General features: G+C 43.9%; 1 protein-coding gene across 5 annotated transcripts in view; it reads right to left on the reverse strand.

Moving 5' to 3' along the window:
* Window positions 1-16,693, reverse strand: part of LOC103110966 (sp110 nuclear body protein) — a 28,727-nt gene that overhangs the window by 8,773 nt on the left and 3,261 nt on the right. For 3 of the 5 annotated variants that reach the window (XM_060193760.1, XM_060193757.1, XM_060193756.1), the window contains exons 3-8: window positions 14,872-15,040; window positions 11,449-11,709; window positions 11,095-11,163; window positions 9,037-9,105; window positions 2,514-2,663; window positions 32-97 (exon numbers count right to left, since the gene is read on the reverse strand). In XM_060193760.1, coding sequence (XP_060049743.1) covers window positions 32-97; window positions 2,514-2,663; window positions 9,037-9,105; window positions 11,095-11,163; window positions 11,449-11,709; window positions 14,872-15,040 — 784 coding nt within the window. The remainder of the gene's footprint in view (window positions 1-31; window positions 98-2,513; window positions 2,664-9,036; window positions 9,106-11,094; window positions 11,164-11,448; window positions 11,710-14,871; window positions 15,041-16,693) is intronic. The other 2 variants (XM_060193759.1, XM_060193758.1) reach the window with 2 other exon arrangements.

The following is a 16,693-nucleotide window of genomic DNA, read 5'->3' on the forward strand; positions in this document are numbered from 1 at the left end:
GAGGGAAACCAAGGGAGTGAGGTCGTCTTACTTCTCAGTAGCCTTTTGCTCTGTCTCCTTTTGGGACTTGGGCAGTTGGATTTCTTTTTTCTTTTATCTACAACAGAAAAAAATCATATTGATATAAATATTAAGAAGTTTGAAAGTAAGTGCAGAAAAACTTGAGGCTAATTCATTAAAGTCCTGTCTATTTATTCCCTAACTTGATGTCAGATCCTATAAATACAATTTCAGTTTGGATACAACAAATGACACTCAACACTTTAACTACTGGGAGAAAGTCTAAGCTTGTCAGATAAAGAAGGGACTGCAAGAGCTGGATAAAAGCATGCATTTGGCTCACTTAACAATGGTGGTTTTTGGCCACTAGTAGGCCACCCTATCACCCAATGTCCTAGATATGGAACCCCTGGATTCATCCATAGATAAAAATGGGCCTAGACCTTCAATAGACCTCTCTTTGTACCATCATTGGTTATATCCATTGGGAACATCATCATAAGCCCTTTTGTGGGCTTCTTCAGGACCATATCTGCACTATGAACTACCAGTGATAGGAACTGCCCCACTCTCCAAAGGGAGGTTGGGTCATCCTACTTTGCCACTTGAGAAAGAAGTGAGTTCTGAAGTGAGTGCAGACTAGAATGTTCCCAGCTGTGACCATGGAATGTCACAGAGGAACATTCAGACCCTCTTTCTGACGGGCTTAGAGGTTGTACAGGCTCAGGTGCTAAATATATATGGGCCCTGGGTTAGATCGATGGGGTAAACAATTATTTGCATTTATTTTTTCTTCAAAATATTTTCTTGTGAGCAACTCTCAGTATTAGTTCTGCTTCCTAGTACTATTCTCAAATCTGACACCACACAATATTTCTAGTCTACCCCCATGTTAGGCATCAAATTCAAGCAAAGATTACTAAAACATAGATTCCTAGCAACATACCTAAAATAGACTTCCTACCTTCCTTCTACTTTAAGGTCTCCACTTTCATCTGCTCTATTCCTACTTAATGGTTCCTGTTTATTTATTTTTATTTATAAAATGGAAATATTGATAAGACTATAGGGTAAGAGGGGTACAATTCCACACAATTCCCACCCCCAGAAGTCTGTATCCAATCCCCCCTTGATAGCTTCTCTATTCTTCATGCTTGAGAGTCCAATGCTTTATCCACTGAACCACCTCCCAGACCATCTTCCTTATTCTTTATTTCTCTGGGAGTATGGACCCAGGATCATTATAGGGTGCAGAAGGTTAGGGTCTGGCTTCTGTAGTTGCTTCTCCACTGAACATGGTTTCTGCTTATTAAACATTTTGTTCTGATTTCCATCTTACTGCCTTTTAGCCATAAAGCTCCAGAGGCTAGTATGATTCCATCCTGACTGCCCTGGTCAGATGACCTCACCAGTGTTTCCTGGAATATCACGTCTCCAGAGCCCTACTCCACCAGAGAATGATAAAAGCAGGCTGGGGATATGGGTTGACCTGCCAATTCCCAGGCCCAGCAGTGAAGCAACTATAGAACTCCCACTTTCTGCACCCCATAAAGAGTTTTGCTCCATACTCCCAGAGGGGTAAGTGATAGGGGAAGATGATGAGAGGACTCTGTCCCCCTATTCTACCAGGACCCAACGTGTTTGTCACTAGGAATCTTGTTTTTATACTGTCAATGAAAGGGAAGCAAATCTGAGAAAACATCAGAGGAAGCCAGACACTTTTTCTCTTGTCTGATACAGAAGAGGAAATAAGGAAAGACACCCAGAAGGACTGATAGGTGTAGGTGTGACTTAGAAAGACAGTGAAGGCAGGTCCACTGAAAAAACAGGAAGAAAAATATGTATATATACATAGACATAGACAGTTATAGAATCAGCCCACTCTGACTTCCCTGGGCAGATGACCCCACCAATGTACCCTGGAACTCTTTCTCCCCAGAGACCTGCTCCAGGAGGGAAAGATAGAAACGGGCTGGGTGTATGGATCAACTTGCCAATGCCCATGTTCAATGAACATGGTATAAAAACAAGATGTTATAAAAATTAAACTTCTTTCACTCTATCATTTGGAGAAGCAAGAAAATCTGAAATGTGGATGAAAACTGCACTCTCATTACCTGAAAGAAGACTGAATTAAGAAAAGGTAAACTAAAACACCAGCACTTAAAATATGCCATTTTTCAAATTAACAATGAGGGTTTTTTTAAGACTAAGAATAAATATGGAAAACCTAAAAACTATGAAAGTCTCAAAACAGAGATGAATCTAGTTGACATGGTGTCCAATCTTCCCCCCCCTCTCTCTTTATTTCTCTCTCTCCCTCTCCCTCCCTCCATTAACACAATGGGAATAGAAATGGCCACTGGATTGGTGGAGCCATACAGGCATCAAGATCCAGGCCAGAAAAAAGTAGGCATAGGACCTGGATCCCAAGTTTGCAGTCACCTCACCTGTGCCTATGGCCAGATACCCTCCCACTGAGCACTCATGGGAGACCCCTGCCATGACCTTACCCTCTGGCCCAGTGCTTTGAGCATATCCAGTCCTGGCTTCCTGGGTTCTTGTCTTGACATTTGACTCCCCCGTGGCATCAGCCTTCCTTTTCGTTGTCCAATCCACCACTTGTTTCTTCTCTTGGAGTCCATGGGTAGGTGAGGTTGCCCCTGGGCCAGAGAGTGACTTATGATGAGTATTCTTAGGGTTCACAGTGAACTTCTTCTTCTCCCAAGAGTGGGCTCCTTCTGCTGCCCAAGCCCCCCATACACACACTGTGAGGTCTCTGCTTCTCTGTATCTCACTTTCCTTCAGCTACTTCTTTCCAGTATTGTATGCCTTCATGGGTGCACCTTTACTTTCCCCAGGCTTACCAAGTGGCCTTATTCTCTGTATCCTCTGTTGAGTTAACCAGATAAAATTGGGGGCGTTTATTTTCCAGATTCCTAATCTTGTGACCCTCTACCACCAGGAGGTGGCCACATACCAGCAGAAGCAGCCACATGGTCCCATTTGGCAGAGAAGGTGCATTGTAAAGTACCCGTCCAGATCCCCCCAGGACCTAGCTGTAGCACAGGAGAAATGCAAGAGCAAAGAGCAAGGTAGCAAAGGACTGAGAGGTGGCAGGTGGAGATGGAGGGTATATGCATTGCTGGGGTGCAGGCCGAGTCTGCTTCATGGTGGGAAAAAGACTTCACAGGTTTCACTGGTGGTGGGCTGCAAAGCCAGACCCTGTGGAGGGCCACCGTCCAGACAGCAAGGCTATCTCTATGGAGCTGTGAGTTGTGAACTTCTCTTCACCCCTAAGTGCTACTGCTAGAGGAGGCAGGAGTGATTCAGAGAGGAGAGCCAAGAATAGGCAGGAGTTTCAACCTTTAAAGTTATAGTCATTTCAAAAGGACACGGGTAACAGTAAAGCCAGAGACTCACATGTCTGAGACTCCAGCTTGAGACCTAGAATCTCATGTGGTAGAGGTGTGCATTTAGTCTCTCTCTCTCTCTCTCTGAAACTTGTTCTATAAAAAAGAAATAAAAAATAACAAAAATTAATTCCTTGCTTCTTCCCACCCAAAGACACCCCCCCCCCATTTAATCTGCTCTATTCCAACCTTTGGGTTCCTGTTTATTAAACATTTTGTCATGCTTTCTGTCTTACCAATTTCAGCCACCAAGTTGCAGGTGCTATTATGAGGCCATCCTGACTTCCCTGGGTAGACGACCTCACCAATGTGTCCTGAAGTCTCCCCTCTCCAGAGCCCTGCCTGGCTAGGGAAAGATAGAAACAGGCTAGGAGTGCGACCTGCCAATGCTCGTGTCCAGTGGAGAAGCAATTACAGAATGCAGAACTTCCACCTTCTACACCCCATAAAGAATTTTGGTCCATCCTCCCCGAGGGATAAAGAATAGAGAAACTGGGAGTCAGGCGGTAGCACAGTAGGCTAAGTGCACGTGGTGCTAAGTGCAAGGACCAACCTAAGGATCCCGGTTTGAGCCTCCAGCTCCCCACCTGCAGGGGAGTCCCTTCACAGGTGGTGAAGCAAGTGAAGGTCTGCAAGTGTCTTCCTCTCCCCTCTCTGTCTTCCCCTCCTCTCTCCATTTCTCTCTGTCCTATCCGACAAAGACAACATCAATAACTACAATAAGAAAACAACAAGAACAACAAAAGGAAATAAATAAATATTTTTAAAAAAATAATAAAGAAGCTTCCAGTAAAGGGCTTAGGACACGGAACTCTGGTGGTGGGAACTGTATATAATTATACCCATTATCTTATAATCTCGTTAATATTATTAAATCACTAATAGGAATAATAAAAGAACTTGGGCCACCCTGGTAGATTCCATAAGTTGCCTTTAATGGCTAAGTTGATTATTTCCCACGAGTCATGACATGAAGGTTCTAGAAAGAATGAGAACCTTCACAGAAAATAAAAATATCACTTGGAGGAGAGGTGCATAAAAACGTGGTAGGTCAGTCAACATTATTTATACATCTTTCCCATATTTGGGAGCTACTCTCTTCCCTGATCCAGCTTTCTGGTCTTTTTTCCAGCCATGTCATCATCTCCCCAGATAATAATTTGGATCCACCTGCATATCAGATTTCAGCCTCAGGGGAAAAAAACAAAACTAGTATAGTCATGGGCCCTTTGGAATATAACTAAAATATGCCTACTAGCTACAAAACGGAGACCTCCAACTCTTCATCTGCACTATTCTAGCCTTTAGGTTCATGATTAGTCAGCAACTTGTTTGGCTTTATATGTTAACTCTCCTTTCAGCCACCAGGTTCCAGATGCTAGCCAAGATGCCAACCAGACTTCTCTGGACAGACAACCCTACCAATGTGTCCTGGAGACCTGCTTCCTCAGAGCCCCACCCCACAAGGGAGGGAGAGAGACAGACTGGGAGTATGGATTGAACTGTCAACACCCATGTTCACCAGGGAAGCAATTATAGAAGCCAGACCTTCCACCTTCTGCACCCTACAATGACCCTGGGTCTATACTCCCAGAGGGATAAAGAATAGGAAAGCTATCAGGGGAGGGGATGAGATGTGGAGTTCTGGTGGTTGGAATTGTGTGGAGCAGTATCCCTCTTATCCTATGGTTTTGTCAGTGTTTCCTTCTTATAAATAAAAAATAATAAAAAAATGTGGTAGGTAAGTTTCAGCATAACTAAGTCAGTGCTCGTTTTATTTCTTCTACATTTTCTTCCCATCTCCTTTCTTTTTTTTAAATTTTATTTAAGAAAGGATTAATTAACAAAACCATAAGGTAGGAGGGGTATAACTCCACACAATTCCCACCACCCAGTCTCCATAACCCACCCCCTCCCCTGATAGCTTTCCCATTCTCTAGCCCTCTGGGAGCATGGACCCAGGGTCGTTGAGGGTTGCAGAAGGTAAAAGGTCTGGCTTCTGTAATTGCTTCCCCGCTGAACATGGGCGTTGACTGGTCGGTCCATACTCCCAGTCTGCCTCTCTCTTTCCCTAGTAGGGTGTGTCTCTGGGGAAGCTGAGCTCCAGGACACATTGGTGGGATCTTTAATCCAGGGAAGCCTGGCCAGCATCCTGGTGGCATCTGGAACCTGGTGATTGAAAAGAGAGTTAACATACGAGGCCAAACAAATTGTTGAGCAATCATGGGCCCAAAGCTTGGAATAGTGGAGAGGAAGTGTTAGGGAGGTACTCACTGCAAACTCTAGTGTACTTCTGCTTTCAGGTATATATTTTGCAGTAGTTTATGGATACGTGTGAACATAAGCTCTCTCTCACAGAAACTGGTGTATATCTAGGTTATGGGACTTTGTTAGAAAGTGAACCACCTGAGATGAAATTAGAGTGTACTATAAAAGACAAGGTCTCACCCGAGTAATGAAGCTGAAGGGTTGTCATTCCACACGTGAAGTCTCTGGACTCCTTTCTTTTTTTCAGAGTACTGCTTAGTGTTGGCTTATGGTGGTACTGGGGCTACTGGGGGTTGAACCTGGGACCTTGGAGCCTCAGGCATGAAATTCTTTTGCATGACCCCTATGCTACCTCCCCATCCCACATTTCATTTCTTTGTAATAGTTTTTAATAAGGGTGGTTAGTTAAATGTAAAATACTGTGATTCTTAGAAATGTTTGTAAATTATTTTGTTTATTTAACAATGTTTGAGAAAGACACACACACACACACCACACACACACACACATAACTAGAGCATCACTCTGGCACATGTAATGCCAGAAATCAAACTCAGGGCCTTGAACTTGAAAGCCCAACACTGCTCCGCCTCCTGGGCTGCTATAATTTTAAACATTTAAATGTAATAAAGAGGACAAGTTGTGGTGCACCTGTTGAGTGCACACATTACAACTGCAAGGACACAGGTTCAATCTGCTAGTTCCCACCTTCAGGGAGACAGCTTTGTGAGTGGTGAAACAGTGCCTCAGATGTGTCTCTTGCTCTCTATCTCTTTTTTCCCTTTCAATTTCTCTCTGTCTCTACCTGAAATAAATAAATAAATATTTTTAAAATCCCCTTAAAAACAAATGCAATAGAAAGGGATGAGGATATATTAAGTAATATAGTGCATGACCACCACCACCCCTTACACACACACACACACACACACACACACACACACACACACACACACTCAAACACACACACAGTCTTGTAATTGATTCTTGATGTTGAATGCGAGCACCAAAGACTTCTTTCCTTGGTAATGCATTTGTATAAAGAGCACAAAGGCCTGGGTTCAATCCCTGGCACCACATGGCGACATCATGGACGGCATCAGGACAGTCGTAGGAATAGTGGAGCAGTGCTGTGGCGTCTTTATTCTCTCTGTCTGTCTCTCCTTCTTTCTCCTTCTTCTAAATAAGTGATGAGGAAATTGATCTGGAGTGGCTGCTGGGGGAAGGTATTGCACATGTCTGAGTCCACTAGAGCCACACTAGACATATGTATCCATGCATGTAATAGGAAGAATGACACATCAGGAAGGATCTGGCATCTCTACTTATTTCAATAACTGACTGCAGAGTCTCATCAGGTCGGAGCTACTCCAACAGAAGAGGCCGACACGGGCTCTGGGAACCTGGAGATTGACTCTTTCCAGCAAGGCCACCTCACTGACTGGGAGTGTCCACTGCTCCACAGGCACACAGAAGTCTGGCCCCAGACCTGGGAGTATGCAGAGCATCATAGGATCAAGGTCCTCAGTGCTGGGATGCAGCCATGGCATGCACACCTTCCATGTCTGCTCCCAGCCTGGGATCCTGAGCATCTGCAACACCATCCTGGTTCTCCTTCTCTGCAGTGAGGTTTCCTCTCAAGGATGTTCATTTGACATTGACACCTGCTGGTGTTAGAGATCATCTGCAACTCCTCCACCTAACACAACACTGCATTCCTCAACTAGTCTTTGTCAACTCGTTCTCCCATTTGTGAAAGACACAAACTATGGCTTATTTGACCTTTTTCATTCAAGAAATAGTGAAAATAGTGAATGGTACTTCAGGACAAGGTCAATGGAACCGAAGGTGATGGTGCTCAGTGAATTAAGGGAGTGAACGACAACTACCAGGTGAGTTTGCTTAGATGTGGAAGATAGGGAATTGAATTTTATTTATTGACTAGTTTTATTTGACAGGACAGAGAGAAACTGAGAGGGGAGGAGGGTAGAGAGATATAACTGCAGCACTGCTTCACAACTCAGGAATCTTGCCCTCTGCAGGTGGAGACTGAAGCTTGAACCTGGGTCATTGCACATGGTAACATGCACTTAACCAGGTGTGCCACCACTTGGCCCCCAAACATGGAAATTGAAACACATGGACTTACAAAAAAAAAGTGACCAAAACATCTCTAAGTATTTCCAATAACTGTGGTCACTATCATTGAGGGTAAGGACCACAGAACTTTAGTGGTGGGAATATACCCTTATTATCTTATAATCTTGTAAATTGATATTAAATAACTAATAAAATGATAATAAAATAAAATAATTTCTTCATGAAAAATTTAAAAAAGAATGAATGAATGCCTTCCTTCACACCCTCTAATCCTTTGTCTAGAAAGTACTACCAGGTCTAAAAGAACCACATCACGGAAGGTCATTACTAGATTACTTCATTCACATGTTATATAAACAGCCAGAGCAGATGATCTGGTAAGGGACAGAAAAGAACTATTCTCCCTCTACCCTGATCTTGGACCTGTCCCTCTGCTCAACTCTTATATAGCTTCTGTCCTCCCAGATTACTGCCCTGATTCTACTCGTCTATTTCCAGTTCTTTTTTTTTTTTTTTTTTGACTCCAGGGTTATCACCTGTGCTTGGTGCCAGTACTACAAATCTGCTGCTTCTGGTGGCAATTTTTTCCATTTTATTGGACTGGACAGAGAGATTAAGAAACGAAGAAGAGATAGAGGTAGAAAGGGAGAGAGAAAGATAGGCACCTGCAGACCTGCTTCACCACTTATGAAGCATCCCCACTGCAGGTGGGGAGCCAGGGGCTCAAACCTGAATCCTTGCACAGGTCCTTGCAATTAGTACTATGTGTGCTTAACTGGGTGTGCCACTGCCCCACCCTTTCCAGTTCATTCTTTTTTATTTTTTTATATTTATTTATTCCCTTTTGTTGCCCTGGTTGTTTTTATTGTTGTAGTTATTATTGTTGTTGTTATTGATATAGTGGCTAGGACAGAGAGAAATGGAGAGAGGAGGGGAAGACAGAGAAGGGGAGAGAAAGACAGATACCTGCAGACCTGCTTCACCGCCTGTGAAGCGACTCCCCTGCAGGTGGGGAGCCGGGGGCTCGAACCGGGATCTTTGAGCTTTGCGCCACCTGCGCTTAGCCCACTGCGCTACCGCCCGACTCCCCTCCAGTTCATTCTTAACACAACATTAACATCGACCTTGTTTGGGCTTAAAAAAAAAAACTTGGGTCAGGTCACCTCAGTGATGGGATCTCTTCATTGAGAATAAAATTGAACCTCCAATACTTAAGAGTTATCAGCATGAATTAAGTCCAATAATCTCATCTTACCTCTTGAGGGATATTTTTTCCTTTGTCTTCTTTTTGGAGTTGACCAGATACTTCTTTTTCTTTTCTTTCCTTGAAAGAAAGGAAAAGATCATCTTTCATAGCTATAAACACAGACCTGGATGCTATAAACATAGATCTCAATGTCCACAATGTTCAGTTTTGACTTTTAGTCTTCACATCATAGTGTCTAAGAGGCCATTGGTGAGATTCGGTATTGTTGCTTTGTGGAATAATGAGGGGTAGGGAAGAAGAGAAATCATGAAATAGTAGAGGAGAGAGAGACAGAGAAAGAGAGAGAGAGAGAGATAGAGAGAGAGAGAGGTGAGATTAGGTAACTCATTTCTCAAAGTTTGTGGATTTGAAGGTCGAGTTAAAAGAAAACCTTCCTTTCATGAGTTGTTGTGATAGGCCTTGGCATAAGCTGAAGGTGACCTCTTGTTAAGGGGTCACGATAAATTCTCTAGACAAACAGTAGATCATGACTGCCTTGCAGAGAAGGAAGGAACCAGATCAAAGGGAATGTGTGCAGTTTCAATCTGCAGGATTGGCATGAAGAAGTGGGAAACAAGGGGTGAAAGTCCAACTTGCCTTGCACCATCAGGTGAGTGATCATAGAGAAGATGCACCTTGTCTTAAGAGATAGCCTGACCTAAGGGGACCAAGTGGTGCTGTGCTGGACGTTGAATGAGGTGTGGTGACCTTGAAAGATATTTATCAGATTTTCTTATAATGTCAGTGATATTATGCCTTGAATTCAATCCATGTAAAAATGATACTGTTGTTTGAGAGTGTTATAGTTTATACTTGTTACCAAATGACCCACATCTCTCTGAAAAGCATCTGTGGGATGGTTTCGCTTATATGTGCAATATAAAGAATTGAAACACATGGGTTTGTGTGGGGAAAAAAGTACTCAAGTTATTGCTAAGACATTGTAAAAACTATGATGGTTATCCTTGGAGGGAGAGAGGAGAGCCTGGGGTGGGGGTGGGGGGGAAATTCTGATGATGGGTGAGGTATGGAACTGTACCCCCATGATCTTTAAAATCTTGTAAACCATTCTTAAGTCACTAGAGAAAATAAATTTTTAAAATTTCAGTGTGGAAAAAATGATACTGTTGAACCAGAAAGTCTGCCTCCCCCCAGCCCTGACAGTGAAGGGTCACAGACATGTGTGTTTACAGCGACTTGCTGTGCAGAACGGTAGCATCTGGCTGTGGATATGGCAAGTGCTGGACGTCACAGCTTCACGCTGATGGATGCAGCATGTCCACTTGCTGTCTCAGCCTCCTGTGACTCTTTGTTACACCCACTTCTCCACTCCTTTCTTCCTTCTTTCCTTCCTCCCCTCCTTCCTTCCTTCTCTCCCTTCTTTCCTTTCTTTCTTTCTTCCTTCCCTCCCTCCCTCCATTCCTCCATTTCTTCACCCATCCCTCCTTCCTTTCCTCTCTCCTTCCTTCCTTCCTTCCTTCCTTCCTTCCTTCCTTCCTTCCTTCCTTCCTTATTTCCTTCCTTTCTTCCCTCCCTCCCTCTATTCCTTCCTCCTTCCCTCCCTTTCTCCATTCCTTCCTCCCTCCCTCCCTTCCTTTTTTCTTTCTTGAGCCAGAGCCTTGCACATGTGCAACTTCACTAATTTTTTTTCCCTCCAGGATTACTGCTCGGGCTCAGTGCCTATAATACAAATCCACTGCTCCTGTGGCCCTTTTATTATTATTTTTTAATTAGATGGGACAGAGAGAAATTGAGAAGAGAAGAGGAGATAGAAAGGAAAAGAGAAAGACACCTACAGAACTGCTTCACTACGTGTGAAGAGACCCCTCTGCAGGTGGGGAGCCCAGGGTTTGAACCCAGATCCTTGCGTGGGTCCTTGTGCTTCAGACTATGTGTGTTTAACCTGTGTGTTACCACCAGGATCCCCTGCAATTTCACTACTCTTGGGCCACTTATTCATTTAGAGAGAGAGAGAGAGAAGAATATAGGTGGACAAATCAGAACACCAGAGTTTTTCCTAAAGCTCAGCTTCCTTGAACTAGATGCATCAGGCCCAAGAAATAGTACCTTTCGCAAGGATAGGGGGCACTTCAGGCATGTCTTGTGACTCTTCACTGATTTGAGATGTTAATTCATCTTGGAAGCAAAGAAAAAAATTATTAGGTTACAGGTATGGGGAGGAGAGTGAATAGTGAAAGTGCCCTGGAGTTGACAGAAGGCGTCTGCTTGCTCCAGGGTGGGGAGCAGGTGCTCTGGGCTCTGTGTCTTACCCAGTCTACACTCCTTTTTTTTTTCAGGTTGTGTCAAATAGGTAGGTGAGTGGGAAAGAGCAGATCGGCAGGAAGATGGGACTCTGGATCTCTAGATACGGCCACGACCCTCTGGTTGGGGTGCCCAGGTGCTGGACAGTCTGTTTCTCACCTACAGGGAGACTTCCTTCCTGGTTGATTCTGGAAAGATCATCAGCAGGAGCATCTGGGCTGGGAGGCTGGTCCAGGATCTCAGTGCTGTGATTTGTAGCTGCTCCAGGCTCACTAGGCACATGGGGAGGGGTGCTAGGTACAGGGTATTGGGGTGGGGGTAGTGGCAGTGGCATCTGGAGGGACTGCCCCTCTGCTGGATCAACAGTGATTTCAACAAGGGTTGCAGTAGGTCTGCTCCAGCCTCCATAGGAAGTGACAACTGAAAAATGGAGAAGGGAGACAATTAGCCCTGAGAGCCTCTGAATTAGTCAAGGGCATGGGTTTCTTTAACCATGGTTTCAGTGGGGGTGGTGGGTGTTCATCTACTCATTCTCCCTCAGGCCCACAGGACTGATTCATCACCATCACCCTCCATTTAAGTCCTTTTTGATTTTATTTGTGTTTTGGGCATCCACATAGAATACGTAGATATTACATGAGATGCAGTAAGAATAGCATTTGGTTGACTCCACTCAAAAATGGGCAGAGGATATGAACAGAATATTCACTACAGAAGATATCCAAAAGGCTAACAAACACATGAAAAATTGCTCCATGTCACTGATTGTCAGAGAATTGCAAGTAAGGACAACACTGAGATACCACCTCACCCCTGTGAGCATGGCATACATCAAAAAGGACAGCAGCAACAAATGCTGGAGAGGCTGTGGGGACAGAGGAACCCTCCTGCACTGCTGGTGGGAATGTCAATTGGTACAACCTCTGTGGAAAGCAGTCTGGAGAACTCTCACAAGGCTAGACATGGACCTTCCACATGACCCAGTAATTCCTCTCCTGGGGATATACCCCAAGGACTCCATAACACCCAGCCAAAAAGATATGTGTACACCTATGTTCATAGCAGCACAATTCATAATAGCTAAAACCTGGAAGCAATCCAGGTGCCCAACAACAGATGATTGGCTGAGAAAGCTGCGGTATATATGCACAATGGAATACTACACAGCTACTAAAAACAATGAACTCACCTTCTCTGACCCATCTTGGATGGAGCTAGAAGGAATTATGTTAAGTGAGCTAAGTCAGAAAGATAAAGATGAGTATGGGATGATCCCACTCATCAACAGAAGTTGGGAGAGAAGAACAGAAAGGGAAACTCAAAGCAGGATCTGACTGAGTTCGAAATAAAAATCTCTGGATGGAGGGTGAGAGTACATGGTCAGCTCCTCTGTGGGGGGGTGGCGGGGAGGTGAAGATGGGATGGGACACAGACTTCTGGTGGTGGGAATGGTGTTTATGTACACGCCTATCAATTTGTAGTCATATAAATCACTATTTAATTAATATGAGAGGGGAGAAGTTAATTGAATGTCTCAAACTTTTCAATACACAGACCATAGACTGAGTCTTTGAAATGTTGACTCTCCTAAAAGCTTAGACCAAGAGAGCAGAAGCATCCGGTGGTGTTACTTTATAAAATACAGATATGTATATATAAATAACATCAAAGGACAAATTATGGTGAGGTTGTGTATAATACAGCAAATCCTAACAATGGGATTTTCAAAGTCAACCCAATTGCCAAATAACTTGATTATAGCAATAATTATCTATTGCCTTCTTAAGCCCTAAGAAAGCAGGAACCTCCCACTTCCTCTATAAAGCCTAAATTTCCCCCAGTCCTGGAACCTCTAGGGTGGAGCTCACTTTCCAGCATGCTCCTCTCAATTCACACCAACTGACACTGCATCTGCTGATCCCACTTATTCAATGCAATACCACCTTGGCATGGTTCACTTCGGAATGTGTACAGAGACGTCAGGCATGCAATATCAACCCTTCAGCTTTATTACTCGGGTGAGACCTTTCCTTTCTCATAGAACTCCTTAATTCCATTTTGGTTGGTCCACTTCCTAACAAAGCCTCAAAACCTAGATATAGACCAGGTCCCATGAGATAGGGCAGATGTACACATGTATCCATAAAGAAGGACAAAATATATACCTTAAAGCAAAAATGCACAATAGTTTGCAGTGAGTCAATAAATGAAGCAAGCAAGTAGAAAGACCTAAAAAGACACCACAAAGTACCTAATGAAATAGTTTCTACTTAGATCTAGATACCCTCCTCACCTACTTCCTTTTATACTTCCCTCACTCACTCCAAAGCTAACCTTGTCAAAGTAAGGATTACGAAAGTTGAATAAGGGCAAGAGACTGGCATACTCTAATGATGACTCTTTAGTCACTTTCAGGCCACCCCATCAGCTGGGGCCCTAGTTGAGGAGTCAGGGGATTCCCACATAAACATGATGAGCCTAGACCTTGAATAGATCCCTCTCTCCATTATCACTGGTCATCTCCATGAGGAACAACATAATGGACCCCTTTGGGAGTCCCCATGGGACCTTGCCTTCAATGGTAGAGAACGTTCCATCCTCCGAAGGGGGGTAGGATAACATACTCTATGCTACACCTGAGGAAGATGGGTCCTGAAATTGGTGCAACCTGGAACATTCCTACTCATGACCACAAAATGTGAGCTTGGACCTACAGGGATATAGAGGTTACATAGACTCCTATGCTGAATATGGGCCTCAGATCAAACTGATGGGGTTTACAGTCAACAATATTCATACACTTTTCCCAAATTTTTGAGCTATTCTCTTCCCTGATCCAACTTTCTGGCCCTTTTTCCAGCCATGACATCATCTCCCCAGACAATAACCTGGGTCCACCTGCATATCAAATGTCAGGCTGAGGCAAAAACTATTAAAGTCACGGGCCCTTTAGAATATACCTAAAATAGACCTACTAGCTATTTCCAAAATGGAGATCCCAAATCTTTATTTGCAATTCCAGCTTTTAGGTTCATGATTAGTCAACAGTTTTATGGCTTTATATGTTAACTCTTTTTGAACCACTAGGTTCCAGACGCTACCATGATGCCAACTGGACTTCCTTGGACAGATGACCCCACCAATGTGTCATGGAGCCCTGCTTCCCCAGAGCTCTGCCCCACTAGGGAAAGAGAGAGACAGGCTGGGAGTATGGGTCAACATGTCAATGCCCATGTTCAGTGGGGAAGCAATTACAGAAGCCAGACCTTCCACATTCTGTACCCCATGGTGACCCTGGGTCCATACTTCCATGGGGTTAAAGAATAGGAAAGCTGTCAGGGGAGGGGATGGGATATGGAGTTCTGGTGGTGGGAATTGTACCCCTCTTATTCTATGGTCTTGTCAGTGTTTCCATTTTATAAATACATTAAAAAAAAGAGAGAGAGAAACAGCATTTCAGCTCCAGTCTACTAATGAGAGGGTTACACACATAAAATGTGTGTTCTACTGGAAGAACCATTTCCCATCCCAACAAATTCCCTCATGTTTCTAGAGCCCACAGTTCCCGATGGAACCTGATACCATTTTTGAAGCTCTTGAATGTCGTCATCAGCTGGGGGTATTGGCTCAGGTTCGCCTGGCTAAATAGCACCTGCAGAGTGGACAGGTTGAAGGTCTTCTCCAGTTCAGTGAGAATGCGGTACACCACTCTGGTCAGGGGGACCAGATTCCCACAGGCTTCCAGAGATTCCTTTAAATATGGGACAGAGAACTACTATGAAGGATTATAATATGGAAAGGGAGCTTACTATACTTTGATGGTTTTCTAAGTTGTCCTTTCAAAAAAAAAACTGTCTTATTTAATAGCATAAAAGAAAGAAAACCAGAACAGCACTATGACACACATGATGTCCAGAAATGAACCCCGGACCTCACTTTTGCAAGTCCTGTACTCTACCTACTGTGCCCTCTCCTCCTTGCTTGTTTTCTGAGTTGTAAGCAAGCTCTTTTGCTCTTTCAACAAGGGATCTGGGGGGAGGGGGCAGGTGTTGGCTTGCCTTGTTGAGCACACATGTTACTATGCACAGGGACCCAGATTCAAACCATCAGTCCTACCTTCAGGGGAAGCTTCATGAGCGGGGGAAATAGTTGCTGCAGGTATTTCTTTTTCTCTCTTTTTCTCTATCTCTCCCTTCCCTCTTAGTTTCCCTCTATATCCAAATAAATAATTTTTTAAAAACTGGGAGTCGGGCGGTAGTGAAGATGGACACTGAATAATAAGCACAGTTACATCAATACTCAGTCACCAACTAAGAGAAGTGTTAGGAAGGAAAAGCATGAAATGCCATGAGAGAACAGCAAAGAGGTATTAATCAGATGAGTGAGTCAAGGAGGAGTGACATATGGCCTGTGACTTGAAGAGTTAGGTTCAGACAGGAGGAAGATGTGTCTATTACCACCAGCTCTCCCCTGGCCTTGGGTGCTTGGGAGATGTTCAGGAAACTGAACATTCCATGGGCAGAGAGCCATTTTTGGCCACTTAACCATCTCCTATGGTGCCTGCATTGCTTCATGCAAGTATAACGTGTGGATGACAAACTCTTTGGAATTTGGAGGGTGGCCTTGGTGGGCTGGATCCCCTCCAAAAAGATATGCCCATGAATCTGAGAATGAGTTTCCTTGAACAAAAGGTCTTTGAAAATATAATCAAGATGGAGATCTTAAGATGATATCATCCTGGATTAGGACAAGTGGATCCTAAATCATGATGCCAAGTGCCCTTAGATGAGAAAAGGAAGGAAGAAGTCACATAGAGAAGGCAGTCATGGAAGCAGACGTAGAGAATGATGTGGTGTTTCTACATACCTGTGTGTGGTTCCTGCCTCAGTTCATAGCCTCTGTGTAGAATTTACACAAATAAATAACTGCTCTAAGACTCAAACCTGTTCCTTGGGGTGCCAGTGTGGCTTACACACCTACTCTCCTTAAGGAAGACAGCAGATAGTGTAGCATTGACTACTGGTCCCCTTTACGTTGAAAGTTAGTTACAAGATGTAAGGAATTTTTTTTTTTTTTTGCTTCTTCCCCCTTTGTTGCCTTTGTTGTTTTATTGTTGTTGTTGTTGTTATTGATGTCGTCGCTTTGGATAGAACAGAGAAATGGAGAGAGGAGGGGAAGACAGAGAGGGAGAAAGAAAGACACCTGCAGTCCTGCTTCACTGCCTGTAAAGCGACTCCCCTGCAGGTGGGGAGCCGGGGGCTCAAACCGGTATCCTTATAAAACGGGTATCCTTATGAAGGTCCTTGCGCTTCGCGCCATATGTGCTTAACCCACTGGGCTGCCGCCCGACTCCATATAAAGAATTCTTACAAAGGTTATGTTAGCGAAAAGCACCATGTTTTGT

This window comes from Erinaceus europaeus, chromosome 7, assembly GCF_950295315.1.
Source record: "Erinaceus europaeus chromosome 7, mEriEur2.1, whole genome shotgun sequence".
NCBI classification, from domain to species: Eukaryota; Metazoa; Chordata; class Mammalia; order Eulipotyphla; family Erinaceidae; genus Erinaceus; species Erinaceus europaeus.